Source organism: Apaloderma vittatum, unplaced genomic scaffold (assembly GCF_000703405.1).
Source record: "Apaloderma vittatum isolate BGI_N311 unplaced genomic scaffold, ASM70340v1 scaffold13463, whole genome shotgun sequence".
In the NCBI taxonomy this organism is placed as follows: Eukaryota; Metazoa; Chordata; class Aves; order Trogoniformes; family Trogonidae; genus Apaloderma; species Apaloderma vittatum.
The window spans coordinates 15,066-37,259 of record NW_009706500.1 but is presented as its reverse complement, the minus strand read 5'-3'; the positions used below and the strand labels follow the sequence as shown (position 1 = coordinate 37,259).

General features: G+C 44.1%; 1 protein-coding gene across 1 annotated transcript; it reads left to right on the top strand.

Moving 5' to 3' along the window:
- The first annotated feature begins 6 nt into the window (after positions 1 to 6).
- Positions 7 to 19,423, top strand: GCH1 (GTP cyclohydrolase 1). The gene is made up of 6 exons (XM_009865822.1): positions 7 to 79; positions 11,519 to 11,628; positions 13,930 to 13,985; positions 16,831 to 16,862; positions 17,870 to 17,954; positions 19,147 to 19,423. Exons 1-6 carry the CDS (start codon positions 40 to 42, stop codon positions 19,271 to 19,273), a joined length of 450 nt encoding a protein of 149 aa, XP_009864124.1. The 5' UTR covers positions 7 to 39; the 3' UTR covers positions 19,274 to 19,423.
- The last annotated feature ends 2,771 nt before the right edge of the window (positions 19,424 to 22,194 follow it).

The window sequence follows — 22,194 nt, the reverse complement described above, 5'->3', positions numbered from 1 at the left end:
CAGGGGCTGCTGAAGACGCCCTGGAGGGCGGCCACCGCCATGCAGTTCTTCACCAAGGGCTACCAGGAGACCATCTCCGGTAAGGAGCGCTGCCCCGGCGGCGGGCGGGCTCGGGGGCTGCTCCGGAGCTTTCGTACCAGGCGCGGGGGCGGGTTTCTTCCTGTATTTCTTTCCAACGGGCATGTCCTGTGGCCGTCCCGGCCGTCTGCAGCCCCGTCAGGGTGTCCGCCCCCGCGCCCATCCTTCCCCCCGTTTGTGATGGTTACCATTTATTTTTTTTTTTAACTCCACGCTGGTAAGAGTTCGCGTTCTGTCATAAATTTGTGCGCTTCTGGTTTGAGTGGACGGGGCAAGTACTTTTGTTTCCCTTTCTCTTAAAGCGCGGAACTCCCCAGGCCGAGGCACAGGAACCCAGCCCCGGCTGAGCCGGGCTCAGCTCTGGAGGAGCTTAGAAATGATTTCTTGCCCTTAGCAGACGGAGATGGCTTGAATTTTCTCAGAAAAGCACCGATCTGCTGGTGCTTTTATCGGGTGAGGTTTTTCCGAAAGCGGGAGCGAAACCTGAGGAAACAAGGTAAGGAGAGAAGAGGATATTGGAGACATGCTTGTCCCCTTGTCTCAGGGCCCAGGGGCAAATGTGAGTGTAGGAAGGGGCTCCGGGCTCCCATCGCTGCCCCGGCTGTCCCAGGTGCTGGCTATCAGCCAGCGCTCCCCGAGGGCAGGAGGAGAGGGGCTGGGTGCGATTCGTTCTTCTCATCACCAGCAGCTCCAAAGTTGTGTCTGAGTTCCAGCGCAGGGTAAATCCTGCTGCAAAACTTATTTTACTTAAGTTTTCTTCTTCCCGTTCTTTCTACTAAGGACCATGCCCGGTACAAACAGTAAGAAAACAGCTTGGGAAGCTGGGGAATTCCCCCTTCTGCTCCCTCTTACAGTAAAAGGCAAGTTCCTGTTAGGGCATGAGGGGTGCAAATACTGTCAGCAAGGATATTTGAGTTTGAATCAGGAAGGAGCTGAGTATGTCGTGCTCTCTGGAGGACACGTTTCGAGCCTGCCACAGAACTGCATCAGGGCGATGCAAGGGAATGAAAAGGCTCAACTGTGCTGGTGGCTGGCATCGGGGAGCTTCAAATGGGTCAGTCCTTTTTGTAAGTTCACTGTGCTTCAGCTTAAAGGGTGGCTTTCACGTTTGGTTTCTTTTTCGTTTCTCGACTGTTGACTCTTCTGAAATAAGATTGCATGTAACTTCCAGCATTAACTTACTCATGTGCCAACGCTGTGTCCTAACATCCCCCAGGAATGGCATATCTGCCTTGGCATTTGTTTTACCTTTCAGATCAAACCAGGTTTTCAGGTTCACATCTGGAAATAGACTCTGGGCTGTGGTGGTCATCCTCTTTCCTCCTTTCCTTTAGCCATGCTGTACGGTTTGAGATGAGGTTTCATAGGGTGTTGCAGAATGATCCTCTCTCTACTAGGAGAAACTTCCCTCATTTTGGGATTGTAAAACTCAGGAGGTCTCTAAGTCTGCCAGACTTTAGCACAAGGATTTTTTTTTTTTACAGATAGTTTCTGAGCATGAATTTCTGTGCTGAACCTGGATGAGATTGCTGCCCATTGAAGCTTGTTGTTATCTTGCTGGCAGTTTTGTGTGCAGAGCCACATGTTCCCTCAAGGTTTTTTTTGAGATTTTTCTGCTCCAGTGTGGGTTCTCCGGGAGTTGAGTAGCCTGTCCCAATCTCCCACATGCATTTAATTAAGCAGAGTAGTTCTGGGTAATCCTCTCCTGAATATCTGTACCTGGAGAGAGCTGTATTATATTCAAGAGTAGAAAGCATCACCGCTAAGTGCTCTGTTCTCAGACTGCCTTTTTTTTTTTTCTTCCTATGAAATGAAAGGAAGCTGTGATCTTAACATCCCTTCCTGCATCAGGTAGAGAATCTTTTCCTTTCCAGCTACTTCTTACACACTGCCCAGCTTCCAGTCTTCCTGACTCTTACTAACCAAACAGAAAGAGCTGTAGCTGAGGGACAAGTCCACAGCAGCTAGAGAAATAACTAATGGATGAGGATTTGCCCTGGGAAGGTTAATATGGATGTAACTTCCCCTTGTGAGAGGGTTAAATGCATTGTGAAACTACAAAAGCTCTGGGAACAAGGCTGGCTGTGGGGCTGCAGCTCCTGCTTTTTGTCTCCGCTGCAGCATCCTGATGCGTTACAGTAACACAACTGTCTGCCTAGCCAGGCTGTGAAAAAGACCAGGAACTAGCTTGTAAATGAAAAAAAACCAAAACAAACCACCCTAAAAAACACACCAAAAAGCAGCCCTAACTTCTTGTTTTCTCAGGCTTATTTTGCTGCTTATTCAGCTCCTTACGTGGAACTGTCTCGGTAGGCAGAGGTTAAAGCAGTGATTTGCAGGATGTTTGCTCAGGACTGCGTTCAAGTTTACCTCTCAACAGTCAGAAGATAACAGGTGTAACGGCTGTAAATCCCGTCTTTGCATAAAAGGCTTCTCAGTTACAACTCTGTGCTGGTGATTGTACAATCACAGGGCTAGAAGCAAGGTGTTGTAACAGGCACCTGACTTCAGCTGGCCCCAGCAGAGCCCACAGCCCTTGCCAGTATGGGGAAATGTTGGCAGACTGCACAGCCAGAAAAGAGCGACAAAGATGAGCCAGGATAGTGAGTATTAGTACAGCCACGGGCTTTAAAATCAGCCTTCTGAGTTTGTCTGCTTGAGTGTCTGCCTTAGGGAGGGAGCAGAAAACCAATTTGCTTCTGATGGTGCTTTTCTATGAGAGAACATGAGAAATGATGTAACAGGATATATTCACGAATTATGAAGTGTTGTGAAGGCTGCAGAGCGTAAACTGGCAAGTGCACCGCAGGACGTCTTCAGTGTTCACTGTGCTGCCTCGAATGCTGCCCGCTGCTTTTGGAGGCTCGTGACTTGGGGGGTGCCTTATCTTACTTGTCACCGAGCTCTTGTGAGTGCAGTCGGGTTGCTTGGAAGCTTTTGAGTACGGTGAGGGATGATCTTACCTGCTCTGCAGCAGTTGACTGTCCTCTGTGGTGGCATTGGAGGAGAAGGCAACCAAGTGAGGAGTTTGGATGAAGGAACCCATAAAGCTTTGGGAAGCTGCTGAGTGGTTTCAAGAGAGTCAATAATTTTTTTTTTGCCTTGTTGAGCCTTGGTTGATAGTTCACCCTTAAGAGTGAGCTATTTTTTTGGGGGGGGGAATGTTCTTGCATCTAAGAACACAATATGTTTAGGACAGGATTAAAGATGCTGAACATTTGGTCTTTCCTGGGTGTTGTCTCTTTGCTTCCATGACACTTGATTGTATTTGTGTTCACAGAGCTTAACTCTTTAGTGTTTAGATTACATCTAAATTATGTCTCTTGTCTCCATGCAGATTTATATGAGAATCAGCAGAGAGGCTGATTCTGCTTTCCAGCTTCCCCTGTGTGTGTATTTCCTTGCTTGTTCTCAACAGTGCAGAGTAACAGTGTTTCTGCTTTATTCCTCTTTTTTAATCTTTGTGTTCTGCAGCTGGTCCCTGTTGTATTTCAGAGCCATCAGTAGAGTTGGTTTGCTAAATGTCTAAATGTGGCTATTTCTAGTCCTTCTAGATTGTTTTATTAATCCTGGCCTTTACTGAAGTCTTTCTTTGACAAAATATATGCATCTCACTTCTGTAGTACTAGTCACCAAACTTCCATTGGAGTAGGAGGAATGTTTCCAGTGATGTCAAGTAAAATCCCCAGGGGACCAGGTTGGAAGACGTTGGTAGTTCATTCTTGGGCATCTGTGTAGACTAACAGCTGTTGCAACGGAAACCTCTTAATGTGTTGGTAAGGATGGCAAAGCAAATGATACCAAAATCTTACTTTTCACTTTAATGCAGTGCTTCTGCATGAGTATCCAAGAACTTGCCTTCTTTTCCAGGGTCAGATATATCAGCTTCGTGCTTTCAGAAGTAAATTATATTACAAAAGAGTAACCTGTCCTCTTGGTTACTAAAGTTGAGCAGGACTGTTGATAGCAGATGGCTTTAGATTTCTTACAGTTGGTTTAGGCAATTGCCTGCCACACACAGACACCTGGAGAGATCTGTTTCTCCTTTTACTAAAGACTTGGTGTCATACTGAAGAGGTGCTATCTGTGAGTCTGTACAGAAATACTACAAAGCACAATTGTGTGCACATGCAGTAAATTAGGGAATAAAAGGAAATACAAGATTGCAGGCAGTACTAACTCGTAACTGAAGCTAAAGACTTTCAGAATCAGTCTTGCTAAGCAGAGCTAACTGGGAAGTTACAGAACCAGTGTCAGCTACAGGAAGCATCAAGGATGCTAACTTCAAAAGGTGAAAAATTGAGTTGGTTTTGACTGTGTAATCCTGTAGGAAACCTTAGGCATGGGGTTGAACAAGCTGCCTGCATCTGCACTAGGAAGTTAATGGTGGTATGTTTTTTTTAATCATACTCTAAAATAGCAGCATGTTAATTTAACAATGCACTTGCTGATAATGGTGATAGTTGTTACATGAATAAAGGCTGGAAGACTTTTCTGGTAGGTATGATAGCTTTCAAGTGTGTTGGCAGGCTCAGCATCCTTTCAGCATGTTTAATAGTGAAATGAAAATTAGAAATAGTGGGAGAGGATAACTTTGCTTCTTGAACTTCTGTGGTTTGAAAGGCTGTATGTGTGCTTGATTTGCTGGGAAGCTAAGTGACTCTACTGTGCTGTGCAGTTTTTATTTTAAAGCAGCTAACTACTTAAGTGTCATACAGAAGATTTAACACCTGCTAAACTGTGTGTTTGTTGCCTTTCCTCTCTCATTACTTTCTGTGCATTTCCTATGGGTGAAGGGTGAGAAAAATGCAACCCTAATACTTTCTCCACCTGCTCAGCTGTGTGGATTTGATATTTTGACAGATGACAACAATGGTGTAAGCTCATAAATTTTTCCAAGCCCCCTCAGGCTGCGGATGAGAGGTGCTAAGCATCACTCTGTAAAACCAGACAGGCAGTGCCTTAAACAAACACGGCTGTTTGATCAGCAGCACTGCCCTTTGCTGAGAGCTGGTGAGTTACTTTGTTCTTTTCCTGGAAGTAAGGGTACTGCTAGTTCTCTTGCTTCTTACAGATACAGCAGTCTAACCTATTAATAACTTAAATATCAACCTTATTGTAGTACCGCCATGGCTTGTTTCTCGTAAACCCAGGATGCACTGAATGTCTTAACCTCTTGGATCTTAACTATTGAAAGCTTCTGATCTTTTCATTTTACTTTTCCAAAGTGGTGTTCCATCTTCTCTGTTATTTTTCCCTTTTGTTTCAATTTTGGAAGGAAGTATGGATGAGGAGACTCTCAGCGCCTTCTGTGACATGAGACATTGAAATGGTTATTGAATTCCTGATACATTTTAATAAGCTTCCTCATAACCCTGCTTTCCCTCATATTAATAAACTTCCTGGCAGAGGACAACTTCTAGAACCTAATCTTAGCTTCATCTGAGAGTCTGCAATAACCGATCCCTTATGAATAGACTTGATCTGCTCACTGCAGCATAGAAGGTGTCTTACAGGAAAACAAACAAATCTCTACAAATGATGTCCAGAATTGGTTCAATAGCAATAATGCTTTTCCTCTATCCTGGCTTCTGTGAAATGTGTCTTAAATTACGTATCTGGTTCACCTCTCTTGTGGTAACTGAGGAATTAAGCTTTGCTTCTGAAGCAAATGTTCCTGTCTGAAGCTGAATATCTGTTTCTAGTCCTTTGGTGTGGCAAGGATGGAATCTGCAATATTAGTCATAAACTTGGAAGTTCTCTTGTGTCTGAGGTTTCTCTTGGTTCCTACTAGGAAGGTATGTTATGGCAAGGAAGCCACATGGTGCTCATTTGATTTTTCACTGCAGCTTTTGCACTCTGCCTATTTAAATAGTAAGGTGCCATCTTAGGCTGTGTCTCTTTCTAGAGCTCTTGAAGCAAATAGCATGCCCAGACCACACCCGCTTTCTTAGGAACCTGAGGTCATTAACTTTCTGCAGCAGGACAAACTCTTTATATGAATGTGTGTTATACGAATGTGGCTTGATTTTCTTCTCTGTATGCGTAATACATTCCTGATACCTTTTCAATACTGAAAGGCTGAAATATTTTTTTTTCTTGTCTGGAATGTTTTCTCTAACTACAGTTATGTGTAGTGTCATCACATGAATAAATAAAAGATTTCAGCTTTGACTCTACGTCCTACTGCTTACCCAGTAGCAACTGAATTATTTTTTTTACAGCAATTTCCTTTCAGATCTTATTCTGACCCTGTAGTCTGTTGGTTTTTTTTACCACACATTCAGCTGTTAGCTTGTGGTGTCTGCTCTGTCAGTTAAATCTTGTCTTCAGATGAAGTGGAACTTCCCGAGAAAGACAGTAGAAGGTATCTACCAACATACCCCAGCTTGATTCTACCTTAATTAATGGTTAGCTTGTGGTCTCTGGCTCATGACACTGCTGTTCTGATCCAATCCATGATCTGCTCCTAGTCCATGTGAGGTCCCCTGCCATTGATTTTACTGTAACTTGGTGTGCATTCTCAAGAGAGCAGAAGGTTCCTGACTTCAGCCTGTAATTAATTTGTTCAAACTAATGGACACGGGATGGTGGGATGTGCCCCAGCACCCTCACAGGGCATCTGTCTCCTTTGACCTGAACCCATTCCTATGATGGCCTTGGCTGCCTGCTGCAACTCATGGGTCACTGTGGAGGACACAGGGGCTGCTGGCGAGGACAGCATGAAGCTATGTAAGGGGCACTGAGGAAACCTTCCGTGTGTCTCTGCCGGGATGGATGAGCTCAAGAAACAATAATTTCTGAGGCTGCCTTCATCCTGTCAATGCTGAGCCATCCTCAGTCTGACTCCCATCTGAAGTGGAGCGGTGAGGCAGCAGAAACACCATGGCGAAGTACTTTGCCTTGTAGTGACACCAGCCTATATTACTTAAGTCTTCTGTGTGTAAAAAAAAAAAAAAAAAAAAAAAAAAAAGACATCTGAAGTGCTGTGAAGCTGATGCGGTGCTGCTGTGCTTCATCCCCTGCACCCACTGAGCCAGCTGCCAGGTGGACTCTGGCTTCTGTTGGTTGCCAGAGGTGCTTTTGCTTTCCTGTGTCACATTAAAGCCATGCAAATAGTTTCTATAGCAACAGGTCTTTTTTGCTTAGCTCTGACGCAAAATCCTGAAAGGTCTTTCTTGTTCTGTCTTCCTCTAATTCCGATTTTTGCTTTTGTCAATTCTTTTTGAATATAAAGAGGAGAACATTGGTTCAGCTTTGTTTTGAGATTTACAGGTTACTGTTTGGTTTGAAGAGACCACTGAAGTTTCTACACCGAGGCCTGGACTTTGGGCTGAAGGAAAAATCAGCTGGAATAATCTCGAGAGTGACTTGACTGCACATAAAATGCTCGTTCTTGTTCCCCTTCTCCCAGACATGTATTTTGAATTAAAACCTTAGCTTTTCATTAATGTGATGTGTCTAAGCTTAAGAACTTGAGCAGTAAATTCTCTTAGCTTTTCTGTGGTGGTGGAGAATGAAAATGGTGATATTTGGAGTCTCCTTCAGCTTCTTACAGACCAGGCCTGGGCACTGGTGTGACTGGCAAAAGCAGAGGTAGGACTTGCTGGGGCCGATGTATGACCATGCCCACCTTCTGGCTAGCAGAGGAGATGCTGGTCCTGTCCCCCTGATGTAGGTGATTGTGTAGGTGGTACTTGGAATGAAAGCGTTGCCTCGCTTGAGAAGAAGAATTTCCTTTTTGGATTAAGGTTGAGGAGCCCATCTGGGCTGCAGGTTCCTTGCTTTGTCCGGAAACCAAGCTAGCAGTATCTATTTCTAAGCCCTCCTTACATCTAAAAGTCTTGTTGACTTCCATGCTTTCGCTTTGGAGATCCTGGTGCTGCAGGAGGAAGCGGTGGAAAAGCTGCAGTTACATTAGAAGGGCAGGTGAGTGTTTCAGAGCTGAGACTTAGCTGCTGTGACAGCCACAGCACGTGTGTGAGCTGGGACAGAGCTGGGGAGAGACTTTTTAGATCTTGTCCAGAGTGGAAAAGGTAAATGTTTTGGAGCCTGCAAGCCAGGAAACCGAAATCAAGCTGGTGAAGCAGGCAGCGTGCCCTAATAGCTCAAATGAAAGAACAAATTTGTCCCCAGCTTTGCTTCTGGCTTGATTAAACCGAGGCCGTTTCTCCTTGTGTCCTTTTAGCTTTAACTTCTCCAGAACATGTGCTGCAGGATGCAGATTGAGCTTGTCAAGGCCCTGTTTGATGCTGTTGCAAATTGAATGACTTAAAAAAAAGGCAGGCAAAAGTTAGATAGAATGGTATTGCCTCCCTGCACAAAGTGTCTGAGTTGCTGCCAAAGCAGTCTCTCCTGTGTAATTACTGAAAACAAGTGCTGTGGTGGGACATAGCACAGCACCCTCTTGCAGCTGCTCTTTCCTAACTTGTCGGCACAAGGCTTGGATTTCGGAGAGGGATGTGTAGGGATAGGCAGGCTTCAAGCCATGTTTATTTTCAGGAGAACAAGCTCATGAAGTATGAGCAGAAGGGACTGGAGCAGGGTAAGTGTGCCTGGGGGCTCTCCACACCATGGCCGTTTACTCGCATAGTGGCCTTCCATCTCACGTTTTTGTTTTACCTTTGTGTCCCGGTATCATCTGGCAGTTGTGAAGGGGTTACTGGAGGGGCTGTGGCTGAGCTGGTTTCTTCCTGCGTGGGCTCTGGCCTTCCTTCTCAAGGAGTAACTTCAAATCAGCACACCTTGCTGCAGGCACTGATATTTCAAGTTGCAACAGGGCAAGTTTAGGCTGGACATTAGGAAGAAATTCTTCACGGAAAGAACTGGAGTAGACTGCCTAGGGAGGTGGTTGAGGCGCCATCCCTGGATGTGTTTAAGTGTCGCTTGGATGTGGTGTTGGGTGATATGGTTTAGGGGTGAACTTGTAGTGTAGGGTCAATGGTTGGACTCCATGATCCCAAGGGTCTTTTCCAACCTGAATTGTTCTATGTTTCTATGATTCTATGTTTTGCAGCTGAGCAGGTCACATCTGTGATCTGGCTGAAACTTGCTGCTAATATTGAATAAATTTGAGGTGCAAGGTTGGAGAGGCTGAGGCATCCCGCAGCCCTGTAGTTGTAGTTTTGATGCAGGGATCCGTTTGCTTACGCACACCTCTAAAACTCCCTTAGCTGTGAGGGGGCATTGCCCAACTGCTGTGACTCTGGGCTGTAGGCTAAGGAGGATTACACAAGAAGGATGGATGATCTTGGTGTTCGTCTTTGCTTCAGCTGTGAGGAGGGTGTGGAGTGTTTGCTCTTGAAGTTGCTTGTGTGGTACCTCACAGGTCGCTTAACCTTCTTTTGTGCCCAGCTTTAAATAGGACTAACAGCTGTTTCCATGATACAATCCAGCTCTTCAGCATTCGTGTAACAATTAGGTTAGATAAAGTTTGTAAGGATCTAATAATATATATTTTATGCATAAATAAGTGTGTACATGTTTATTTATGAGACTCAATGGCTGAAGTACGTCTGTAGCTTTGGCCTTACACTGTGTTGTACATTACCATGACTCTTAATGAGAAAATGGCCATTTCTGGTTGTTCAGAACAGCCCGCTTTGAGCGCGCTGACGTAAATGCCTATCTAACATCAGGCCCTGATATGCTCCTGGCAAGGCTGGTGGTCTAATAAAAGCAGCAGTCGTTCTGGAGGTTCTCGGTGGGTCCGACTGGATTGTGTTTTAATAATGCTGGGTGCAGTGAAACCACTGTTTGCCTTCCTGCTGTAGAAATGGCACATCTGCAGAGGTGGGGGAGCGAAGAGCCCAGGCGGCTGCTCTGTCTCCCCTTCTCTCTCCTCCGAGCCTGCTCTGTTTCAGATTCTGGCTGCACCGGGTTGAATTTGTACTGACACAACCGTGTGGTGCTCCCCATGTAATCAAAATCCTTTCTGGCAGTGTTTGGTGTAAACTAGGCTCTGAAATTTGAAGAACGAAATCATGGGCCTTTACAGAGTTGTTTCCTGGCCTCTTCTGCGTGTTGTCATTGTGTTCCCCCCCCTCCCCAATTCCTGCTCTCTGACCTGATCAAAAGCCCTCTGGGGTTGAGCCTTGCTGTCTTGCAGATTGCCAGCCATCCTCAGGAAAGAACGTGCGTTGCGGGCGGAACATCTTGCGCACAGTTTCCAGGGTTACCTGTGTAGTGCTGATAGTGAGCAGGAAATTAAAATGCTTTGTGATGATGATACGTTATCGACAGCAGATGGTGGCCATTAGGTGTACGTGTGTGTCGGGGGAAGGCATAAAGGCAAATAGAGCAGACACAACTATTAGATTTGTGTAATCACTGCTGCAGATGCTAAGCTTCATGGTGGGTGAAGCAGGGCAGTCCCTGAGCACCCTGGTTCCCCTTCTGGCCATGGTGTATGTGACTCCAGGTCCTGAAAGTAATTCCAAGTAGCCAGTGTGGCTTCAAGCTAACTTGTTTGCAGAGTTCCTTGTTCAGGTTATCAGCTCGTCTGTGCAGCTAGTTCTCTCTCGCTGTTCTCTCTTTCTAATCTCTCTCTTCTATACAGCTTTTCTCTCTTGTCCTACAAAAGGATTGGTCTCTGGGATTGCTTGGGGATGTATCGGGGGGCTGGTACATCTGGGAAATCAGCTGAGGTTCTGTTCTGTTGATCTCTGAGACTAGCAAAATATTGTGTAATATGTTCCTTTTCTTACTGATCTGTCTCTTCCTCCTTCTAGCTTTGTGAGTTTCTCTACCTCAATTAGCTTTTAACTCCGAGGAGCAGGATGAGGTCGGAGTTTGCATATGTGTGCCTGCTTTCCCTTCAGGATGGCAAATATCTCCCCAATCTGGGGATACAAATCTGTCTCTGACTTTTGTGTATGCCTAAATGCCTGCTAGCTGGTGTGCTTTCAGGATAATATAAGAGTATCTTCTTTATGTACAAAGCCTCCTTGAAGATGGTGTGATGCTCCTGTTGAAGTCTTTGAAGAAATTGCTGTGATGGGTTAGTTTTTCCTCAAATTTCAGACTTGGCTTTGCTTGTGGTATGTTGAACCACTAATGGCAGCCCACTTAGAGATGGTGTGCTCTCCTCCTCAGTACTGGCTTTTTTATCAGCTGTGATCTTAGTTACTCTTAAGATGCCAGTAACTCTACGAAGACCAAACTTGTTCTAACATGGGCTCAGACTATTATTTAGATAAACCACTGTAGGCTGGCTTCTGGTGTAGCACGTAGGTTGTCTGTCATAGCAATTGTGTCACGGTTTGCAAGCCAAAGTATACTTGTGATGTTACTCCTTACTTGCCTCCTGTATCTTAACCCTAAAATCTGTAGTTCTGAGAGAGCTATGCTCTTGCTAAAAAACTCTTTCTCAGATACTAGCTGGAAGAACCTTCCATTCTTGTGCATTTATTTTTTTTTTAATGCAACTGTTTAATTTCAGATGTTCTGAATGACGCCATCTTTGATGAAGATCATGATGAGATGGTAATTGTGAAGGACATAGACATGTTCTCATTGTGTGAGCATCACCTCGTTCCATTTGTTGGAAAGGTAACTCTTCCTCACAAAACCGATGTGGGAATATATGATAAAAGACCTAAGGTACAATGTAAAAGACTTTGTAGCTGTAACTACAAAGCTTTTAAAGCTGTAAGTATTTACTGCTTACGGCTATGATTCTAGAAGTTGATCTTCCGAATACAAATAAGGAAGACCTCCTTAGTGTGAGTTTTATTTGGATTTAAGCTCCTAAAATACAATGCTCAACCTTTCCCAGTCTACGTAATCTAATGGTTTCTGACATTTCATATCAAAGCTCGTTGTGAAGCAGCAGCAAGCCTGGAGGGCAGACATCTTGATATTAAACCGGCTCACCCTGCACGCTGGCTCTGTCATGGGTTTAGCTTCTGGCTCAGAGCTCTCTAGTGCACGCTCATCTCGGGGAACCCTCCCGTGAGTGGAATAAACTTCTGACTAGCAGCCTTGTCTTAAATAAGTGAGCCCAGTCAGGGAGGGGGTGGTCAAAATTGACTGGCAGGAGGAGCTGCTTAGGTTGCGACTCCCATGAAAGGGGCTGGTGTTTCAGACGGTGTTGAAATTGTGTTGCCAACAGCTTTAAAGAGAAAATAAGAATTCTCCAGTTAACCACTGTAAACGTGATAGTTCTGAGTAGTCCCATCTGCAGATCTCAGCCTCTTCACTCCCGTATCAGCACAGAAGGATGGAGCTTGTTCTGATCCATCTGTTCTGCCATAAAGTACTTGCAGGCCGGAGAGTAGCAAGTGATTTTGTTGTCAATAGAATTCAGTCAGTACCACATATGTTCCAAGTAAACTGTCTCCCAAAAATAAAGTATCCAAACAGAAACCAGCCATTTATTTAGCTGAGTCAACTTAACTTCATTGACTTTTTCTTACTGTTAGTATTTTATACTGGAAAGCAAGGTAATGTCTTTTTTCTATGCAGGGTTTCTATTTTGCCTGTTATTCTTGGTTACACGTACTGTGTGTATTCTCTTCATTACTCCTGTGGCAATATGTGCGTTCTTTTTACATCTAGCTTTTTAGCCTTTGTGGTTTGGAGAAATCTCACAAACACCGAATCGGTCCTGCTCGTATAATGGTCTGCTAAATAACTTGGGTGTGCCTCTAAATATTCTCAGACTAACCATTCTGCTGTTGGGTACATCAGACAGGCAGCAAATACTGATCAGTAGGTCTTGTATTTGCAATTCTATCTTAAATGAAGAAATTTGCCAAAACACTCCGTGGGGTACAGGATTCACCTGTGGATATCTAAGTTACGTCTCTCGTAACTTAGAAATAACAGCTTATTTCTAAGTTATGTCTCTCACTTTGAAATGTTTCGTGTCTTTTCAGGTGTCAGTGGGTTGATTACCCAAGAGAAGTGATAGGAATGAGCAAGTTAGCCAGGTAATTAGGTGCACTGTGGTACCTCTAAACAGGTACAGCAACACAGGATTCGGAGATGGGGCCTCTAGGCAAAGCACTCAGAAAGAATCTTACACTGACTCCCCTACTGGATCTTGGCTAATTTTTCAAGTCTCTGGTAGAGCGACACAAATGCTGGTTTATAATCTGTAAACCCACTTAAATTCAGCAGCCTACGTTGCTTTCAAAAACCAAGAAGCTAAATGCCTTTCCCCCTACCTTTGTAAGTGAGCACTTTTCTACTAAAGGACTTACTCCAACTTGGTGCCACTATGTGTTTGGTACGAATGTACAGTAAATCAGTATCCGAGCAGGATGGAAGTTGACTTAATCATGCAGTGATCTGTGCTACTACCGAAGCAGAACAAAAACATGTAAAAATTAGTAAGAGCAGCCTGATTTTGGTGGTTAAATACTTTATGCCATCAGATCTTTCACTGGAAGGCAAGTACAGCTCCTCTCCCTCCCACTCCCTAAATCCATTGTAGGTCTTGAAAGAAAAACATGTTTATTTTAGATGAGCAGTGCTGTGCTGAGTAATAGACTGCTTTTTTGTACCCAGATGCCGTAGTACTCTGTAGCATTCCTGAGACTTGGAACATAAGCCTTGACTCTTGAAGAGTTGTGATTTTTCTTCTTTTTTTTTTTCCCCCCCTCCCCCACTCAGACAACTTACCTCTTCTTCACCAGGACACTGACCTCACCAGGCATTTGCAGTCTCTGTTAGCTTCACAGTTTTTCAGGCTTGCATGGTGGCATGTTCCTCCCACATGCTAAGACTTCTCGGACCGTTCCAGAGTTAGTTCTGGGGCAAGTGCACATCTCATTCTCTATGCATGAGTTTCACGTGCGTTTGGAAGTGTGGTTTTGATTCTGTTAATGGGTGTTCTCCTCTGCCTAGGTACACATTGGCTATCTTCCTAACAAACAAGTACTTGGCCTCAGCAAGCTTGCTAGGTAAGTGTTAAATGTAATGAAAGTGATCCTAATTTGTAAAAAGGATTCCAATCTGTGCTAACTGTGCTAATCTTTCTAATCTGGTTCTCCTCTGAAGCTCCGCACACTTTATGTCCTGGCTTTGGATTTAGACGAATCCTCAGTGTTATGTGTTTCTTGGAGAGGACAGATAAATCTTAGAGCTCTGTGTTAATTGACATCAGTCGCCTGTAGTACAGCTGTAACGCTTCTGTATGTTCATCCAAAGCATTGGTGTCTGCAGGGAGGACAGAAGCAGGAACAACAGAGAATTTAGTCACTTTCTAAGGCAGGCCATGAAAAAAGAGAGGATTTCTAGCTGTATACTACTTGTGTCTATATTGACTGATAAGAACAAAAATCCAGAGCTTCCAAAGTGTAAATGAATGTGTTCTATAGACAGAAACCGACTCTGAAGCTTTTGTGTGTCAGCTGACTTTTCAGATAAATTTGACGTTTCTTTCACTCGAGACCCTCTGAGAGCGCTACGGGGTAAATTTTATGGATAAGGTTCAGTGTAAGAAACAGAGCAATTATGATACACTTGAGAAATCCATTTCTTATGTAAAACAGCTTTTTCCTCAGCAAGTAGCCTAGGATCGGTTGTTGCACTGAATCTTGTTATCAAGTGACATTTTCTAGTTCTGGGGAGGAAGAGGGTGGTAAATCCCTTCGATAAGCAGATTACTGGGGACCAGAGTGGAAGGGTCTCTTTTGAGAAACGAATCTGGAAAACTGTCTGTGGTTCAGAAGGACGACGTAAGTTTTCCTTCCACTTTCCCTGATGTGTCTGTTGATCTCTCTGTAGTTCCAATAATACTAATGAGACTTAGCCTTGTAAATCTACATGCCTGCAGGGTTCTCTTAGCGGGTAAGAAGCGTGTAGGGTATGATACAGAGATGCTTGAAAATCGGCTCTGTTCTGTGCTCTGCTTGCACAACAGCAAATTTGGTTTGGAAGTGGAAGGATCCTTGAAGGTCGCATCTTTGTTAACAGAACTTGTATTAGAGGGAGACCATCTCCTTGTCTTCTAGCAGTGCTCATAGAAGTGGACTTTGCTCTAATTAAAAGGCTGAAAGGCCGTTCAACATCTAAATTTTTATTTTCCTGAAGGCTTTCTATGGCTGTACCTAACTTCTGAAATTGTAGGGTCAAGTTTTGAGCAGTCAGCATGGCAGTTGCTGGGTGAAAGACTTTGGTTTTTTGTAGCTGCTTATGCTTGGGGATGTCTGCATGGCCATTCCTGGCTTGTGCTGTGTGTTGTCTGGCGCTTGTGTGGCTGGATCTTCTCAGATTTTTATTTTTGAGTTGGATTTCGGAAAGTGAACATCCTTCCCGAAAAGACTGTCTTGAGCATTTGGTTTCATGTCTGTAGGGCTTGAATGCAGGATTCAGGATCACATCTGAAATACGCATCAGTTGATTTGTGCTTGCTCTAGTCTCTAGTTACCTCTGAATTGCAGATGTAAAAAGGGAGCTCAAAACTGTCTTTGGTGATTTTTAATGCAACTGGCAAGACGGTGTGCTAGGAGTCTATAATTTTCCTACTATTTATTCTCAGCATAGAGACGTGTGAACATGTGCAAGGCTTCCTGTGCTGTGCTTGAAAAGCTGAATCTTGCCTCTTTTTCAGGTTGGGGTAAAACTGCAATGATGAAAAGATTAGATTTTCAAGTAACAAAATGTTCTCAGCCCTAACTTACGTTTGAGTGCTTACCAGGAAGAGATTGGTGGGCCATGTAGTGCTTCCCTTGCGTGCCCTATATAATGCAAGCAGTGTTCAGACAAAGATTTGTGCTGTCGGCCTAATCTTTTGTAATAGGATTAGTCTAATGTGGTGAGTTTCTGTAGTTGTGGATGACCTGTATTCAGTAAACAAACATCTTTCTTTGCAGTTTAAGCACAGGCTTGAAAATACTAATACAGATAACTGTTTTTACATAAACATGCTCATAGGGCTTCTTACATGCAACACCAGTGTAGAAGTATCTGAGCTTCAGCTTGTTTCCTATCCATGCATTCAATCTAAATATTATATTGCTTTGTTACAAATAGCTGTAACGCAACCATTTCATTTCTGGAGGGGAGTTTCTGTGTGTAATTCTTTCTCCAAAACAGCAGGCAAGTCTCATTGTCAGAAATGTTTCTCGTAACTAATGCCTCAGGCTGCCAGCCAATGTCTGTTTTTTGTCTAGTCTGACCAGATGGGTATTGAAACTTTCTATAGCGACTTCTTTACATGGCTGCTTGACAAGTAATTAAGCATTTGAGGTTGGCATGAATAACCCGTTGAGTTAGAGCAGTTATAAGACCATTCTTAAATGTGTGGATAAGTGATGGTAGTATCGCTTGCATCGCCCCCCAAATGGCTTAAATTTGACGTTGTGTTTGGGAGGGAGCATTAAGGTGATTCTGCACTGAAATGTGAAGGATGGCGTGATGTATGGGTGGAGAGTATCTGCTTTAAATAAAAAAAGCCACCACAATTCGGTTTCATTGTTTTTAGTTAAATTTGTGGTTAAATGCAAGAATCTGAAACATCTCTTGCTTAATTTCAGTAGCCTTCTGGGAATACCAGGATCTGAATTGTCCTTAAAACAGCATCTGGTCTGGATTGAAGCAAAAGGAGGTGGTTGGACATCGGTTTCAGGGATGCCAGCAACGCCCACCAGGGGCTCAGCAGCAGCCTGATGCTGCATGGATTTCCAGGAATGACAGGGATCAGTGCATTGGTCTTGTTTGATAGTGCCAAGTTTAATTTGTGAAGATCAGACAGTGGTCAGGTGGGAATAACTATAATGTTATCTTTTTTCCTTTCTCCTTTAGGATCGTGGAGATATACAGTAGAAGATTACAAGGTAAGCAGGTGGATTTTTGGGTGTGTGCTGTGCGCTTTCTGCTAGACAGCTCGGGGTACCAGTAACTGTAGGCAGATGAGAGTTGTGTGAATTTTAATGTGAAGAAAACCATTGTGCTCTTGAATACGTGTTTCTCATCTGTTGTCTTACCCTTCACTGGAAATGCAGAGGCTAGGTAACATCTGCCTATGAAAAGAGGTAGAGGCAGTAAGTGATTTAGAGGATAAATGTGCTACAAGATACAGCTGCCAGGAATAACTAAACTCTTGGGTGCTGCTGGAGATGGAGTCTCATACAGGTAGTTAGAGAGATACCTTCAAGAATTCTTGTCTAGAAGAGCTGCTATGTTGTGGACTGCCTGCTGCTCCCAAGAAGTGGAGGAAGCTGCAGGATCTGAGGCCTTGGGTTGGGCTCAGCCTGCTCTCAATGACCTGCCATTCAGTTTGGCGTCTTCTTGGTGACAGAGGTCTTTGGCTGTTAAATGTCAGACTGGGGAATAGAGGGTGCTAGAACTGCAGGAAGTAAAGCATAGCAGTTCAGTAGACTCTCTAAACATTTTTTTTTAAAATTATTTTTTATTCTCCATTGCCTTTCCTTAAAATGAGAAATTGTGTGTAGGGAGTGAATAGTGCGATAGTGAAGCCAGTGAACAAATACGTAAAAACTGAAAGAAAATAGAGAAGCAAGAAAAATATAACTGCATAATGGAAAATGTAAGATGTATTACAACAAGTCATAGTAATGCAACTCCTGCAAAGGTATAATGCAAAATCACTTCTGATTATAAACAAGCAAGTAAAAGGCCTGTTGCAGGATATGAAATGTAAAATAGGATTTGGTACTAATAAAACTTACTCAGGAAGAGGAGTCCTTGGGTGGGCGGATGGTGGTGGTGGGGAACAGGCACGCCTGGAAGTGAGGAAGCAACGTTTCTCTTCAGATCGTGACATGCATTGACACTGCTCAAATTTAGCGTTGTGTCTGACCTCCCTGTCATTCTTTTTCAGTCCAGGAACGCCTTACCAAACAAATCGCAATAGCTATCACCGAAGCCTTACAGCCTGCTGGAGTTGGAGTGGTTATTGAAGCTACGTAAGTTATTCGGAGCTCTTCCCTGTTGGCTACGTGTGATTCCAGCTGTGGAGCTGCTGCGCATTGCCTCTCTGGCTGCGGTAGCTGTGCTGCCCTGCTTGTTTGTGAGGCAGAGTGTGGACGGGAGCGATCCTCACCCCTTCAGCGAAATGGCCTGGGGGGTTGGAGCCAGTTCAAGTGGGGATCTGTCCGAGCCACTGCAGACATGTGGCAACTGGCAGTGTGGTTGGCTGTCCCAGTCACACTGCATACCTGCTCTGCCTCTGCACGCCTTTTACTTCATAGAATCATAGAATGGGTTGGAAGGGACCTTAAAGATCATCTAGTTCCAACACCCCTGCCAAGGGCAGGGACATCCCCCACTAGACCAGGTTGCTCAAAGCCTCATCCAGTCTGGCCTTAAATACTCCCAGGGATGGGGCATCCACAGCCTCTCTGGGAAACCTGTGCCAGGGTCTCACCACCCCTGTAGTAAAGAACTTCTTCCTAATGTCTAATCTGAATCTACCCTACTCTAGTTTAAAATCATTGCCCCGTATCCTCTCACCACATGCCCTTATAAAAAATCCCTACTCATTTTTGCAGTAGCTGCCTTTAAATACTGTGAGGCCACTACACGGTCTCTCTGGAGCCTTCTCCAGACTGAACAGCCCCAACTCCATCAGCCTGTCCTCACAGGGGAGGCGCTCAGCCCCTGATCATCTTTGTGGTCTCCTCTGGACCCGCTCCAGCAGGTTCATGTCCTTGTGTTGAGAGCTCCAGAGCTGGACACAGAATTCCAGGTGGGATCTCAGCAGAGCAGAGGGGCAGAATCACCTCCCTTGACCTGCTGGTGACACTTCTTGTGGTGCAGCCCAGGACATGGTTGGCTTTTTGGGCTGCCATCACATTGCTGGCTCACGTTAAGTTCTTCCTCTAGTAGAGCAGAGCTTGGGACTAGCGACAGGCGTGCCTCTGTGATCAGAATGCACCTTGGAAAGGTGTGATTTTCCTAAAAACAAGAGGAGAGGAGGCAGGGGGCTGAGAATTTGACTTCCTTCTCCCCAGGATACTACTCATAGATGCCTGTTCTGGGTGTGGAAGTTTTGCAACTTCCCCAGAATTTAATGTGAGCATGTAAGAAACATCTCTTTGTGGGATTATTTCTTTTTGGATATGCCTGATTTATTGTCCTCCTTCTCATGTCTTCTAGGCATATGTGTATGGTAATGCGTGGGGTACAGAAAATGAACAGTAAAACAGTAACCAGCACAATGTTGGGGGTATTCCGGGAAGATCCAAAGACCCGTGAAGAATTCTTGACACTCATCAGAAGCTGAAACTGTGTGAATTCTCTAAACGCACTGTGGAGATTGCTCTGTCCAGTGTCACTGTCTGTTCTTACTCGTTCTTACATCTCACTTTTAAACTAAATTGTTGTGAATTGTTGTCATAGTCTTTGTGTGATGAAAAGACTTCTGATGGCAAAAGAGAAATATAACGATGAGGTAGGCTCCTCCTGGATTCCCAATGATGCTCACGTCACAGAATTATAAACTATGAATAGCTTGTAATGTTTTTCCATCCACAATGGAGAATATACTGCTGTTAGGAGAAAAGTGGAGCTTGGGGGCGAAATGGGTATTTATGAAATAGTTATGTTTATTAGAATAAATGTGGAGAGGCACAGGGAACAGGGGAAAGGCTGTGAATCCTTCTGGGACCACTTATGCTGCAAAGACTGTACCTCTGCTGAAATGGATGGTCCTGAATTATCTCTGATCGTATTTTATTACAAGTCCTGCGGTAGCTGTTTCAGTATCTGGCTATTATACCTCACCGAGATGTTATTTCTGGTGGTGTTTTATATTCCTGCTAGTAATAACCCTCCTTTTTTTTTTTTGTCTGGGTTTTGAGTTTGGGGTTTTTTTAAAAATTTAAAACACATTTTTCCTAGCCTTTTAACATGTAGGCAATTAACTTCTAAATTATTTCGGGGTGCAGTCTTATCTCAATATGAAGGCTTTTGTGGACATTTTAATCTGTGCCTCAGATGTCTGTTGGTTTCTTACAGTTTTTAAGCAAACTTTAATGTGGGGGAGGAAAAGAAACACCCCAGAGTCTGTCTGTACAGGGCTAAGATACCCAAAGAGGTTTTTGGTGATATTTATATCTTGAGCTTTCCTTCTTAGATTGCCATGGGTTAAACTGAGGAGCTAAAATTAGTCTGATAATGTGGAAATTAAGATTTCTCGTCAAGCATTTCAAGGTTTTCATCTCATAGTTGTCGGACCGAAGGGGAGCACTGAAACCCTGAGCACAGCGCATCGTACCTCACCTGCCTGGTGGCAGGTCATTCCAGGGCAAAGTAACCTGAAATGACAACAGCTGATTTTGCAAGAGTGATTGGGGAAAAAGCATTTGTGGGGCCATCGAAATGAATTCAAGCACATTTTTTTGTGTATGTGGCAAGCTCTGTATGTGGCAGTATTGGTACAAAGAGTTTCAGTCGGCTGGACTTGGCTGAACTTCTTTGTTAGGATTTTAATGGTGTTTTATAACTCTTAATTGGAAAAACATGAGGCGCAAATGAAAACCATTGCCCTTCTCAAACCAAGCACAGGAGGTAAAAAACTTTAAAAAATAAAATGCCAGCCAGGGTGTCAGATGCCCACAGCGCAGGTTCCCACAGTCACATCTGTGCTGCCGAATATGAATCCAAGAGGTGTAGGATAACGTAAAACTTTGTTCCTGTCCTGGCAAACTTGATCTTACCAACATTCCCTTGCTTCAGCCTGTGTTGGAAACGAAATAAAAATCGTGTCTGGACAAACGTCCGTTGGGCCTAAAGAACTTTTCGAGAATGACAACCTTGTGCATATAATTTCACTCATTTTACTTTGATCGCCTTCACAGCATTATTGGAAAAATCTTTTGTAATAACTTCTGTCCTGGATCCTGTAGAGTTAGGTGCTATAAAAGTGTTTGGTAGTGTAAACAGGCAGTGTGGTGCACATGTATAGAAAAATACACTAAGTCTATGGCATTTGTTTTCCTTAAATGATTGAGAGCAGATACTGCCACTTCTCAGTTCAGTTTACGTTTCAAATATCCAGCGGAAAAGCCTTAAATCCTTTCTTGCCTGAAGTTCAGAGTTCTCTTTTTAGCTCAGCAACTGAAAGAAGAATTTGGGGACCAAAGGGACACCCATTAGTACATTTGTTCCTCTCTGCTTGCTTTAGTTCAGAAATTAAGTCTCTGTAAAACAGTCTTGCTCCTGAGGTAATGGAAAGGTTGCATTTTAGCCGCTTATCTCTTTGGGATAAAGTTCGCATTGCACCACCGCTGTTCTTTGTTTCCACGTGACCTGTAGTCCTTAAAACATACCTCTCTCTACTTGTGGCCTTGGATTTTGTTCGCATTTTTGTTATGGTAAGATTTGGTGTGTTTGTTTGTTGTGTTGGTTTTTTTTCTTGGAACGTTAGTATTGTTCAAATACACAAGCTTTAAACTACACCCAGTGTATATATCTGTATAGTACCTACAGCCTGCTGTTGTACTATGTAGACGTCTGTTGTCTTTAAAACATTAAAGCACAGTGTTGTCCTTTGCAGTGGTAGCATCTTTGGTGACTTGGAGATGATGGTATCCCCCAAGGAAGTGGCGCAAGCTCTCTCTCCTTGTGTGGGTGTTCTTTCTGCACTGGCGGGTCCTCCAAGCCTGTCATGACATGTTGGGTTGCTCTTCTAGAACAGCACTTGCTGTTGTGCCCCAATGAGTCCCCGTTTGTTAAGTGGCCAGCACAAAAACCCATCCAAGATCTGCTGTCCCCACCTTCTTACTGGTCCTCAGTGCCAGAGGAATCGACATTGGGGCAGGGAAAGTGGGAAGCAGTGGCTGCTTTGGAGTGGCAGTTGCACACATTGAGGTTCACGTGGGCTTATACTCCTCCTGTGCTCTTTTAAAGCCATTGTGGGTGTCTCATCACACTTAACTGAGGAAATGCCACGTTCCAGGTCCCATGTTCAAATTATCTGAACACAAACACGTGCTGGTGCAACAAGAGACCTTGGAAGCTGAAATCATGGTTGGGTCACCCCACGATGTACCCTAGTGATGTGCCTCTGCCAGCAGAAGCTGTGCCACTCCTTCAGGATGGGGGAGCTGTTTTAAAGACCCTCCTGCTCTCCAGGGAGGGGAAAGTAATACAAAATCTGCTCCTCACAGATTCTCAAGGAGTGTTGTACCCAAAGCTTTGCCA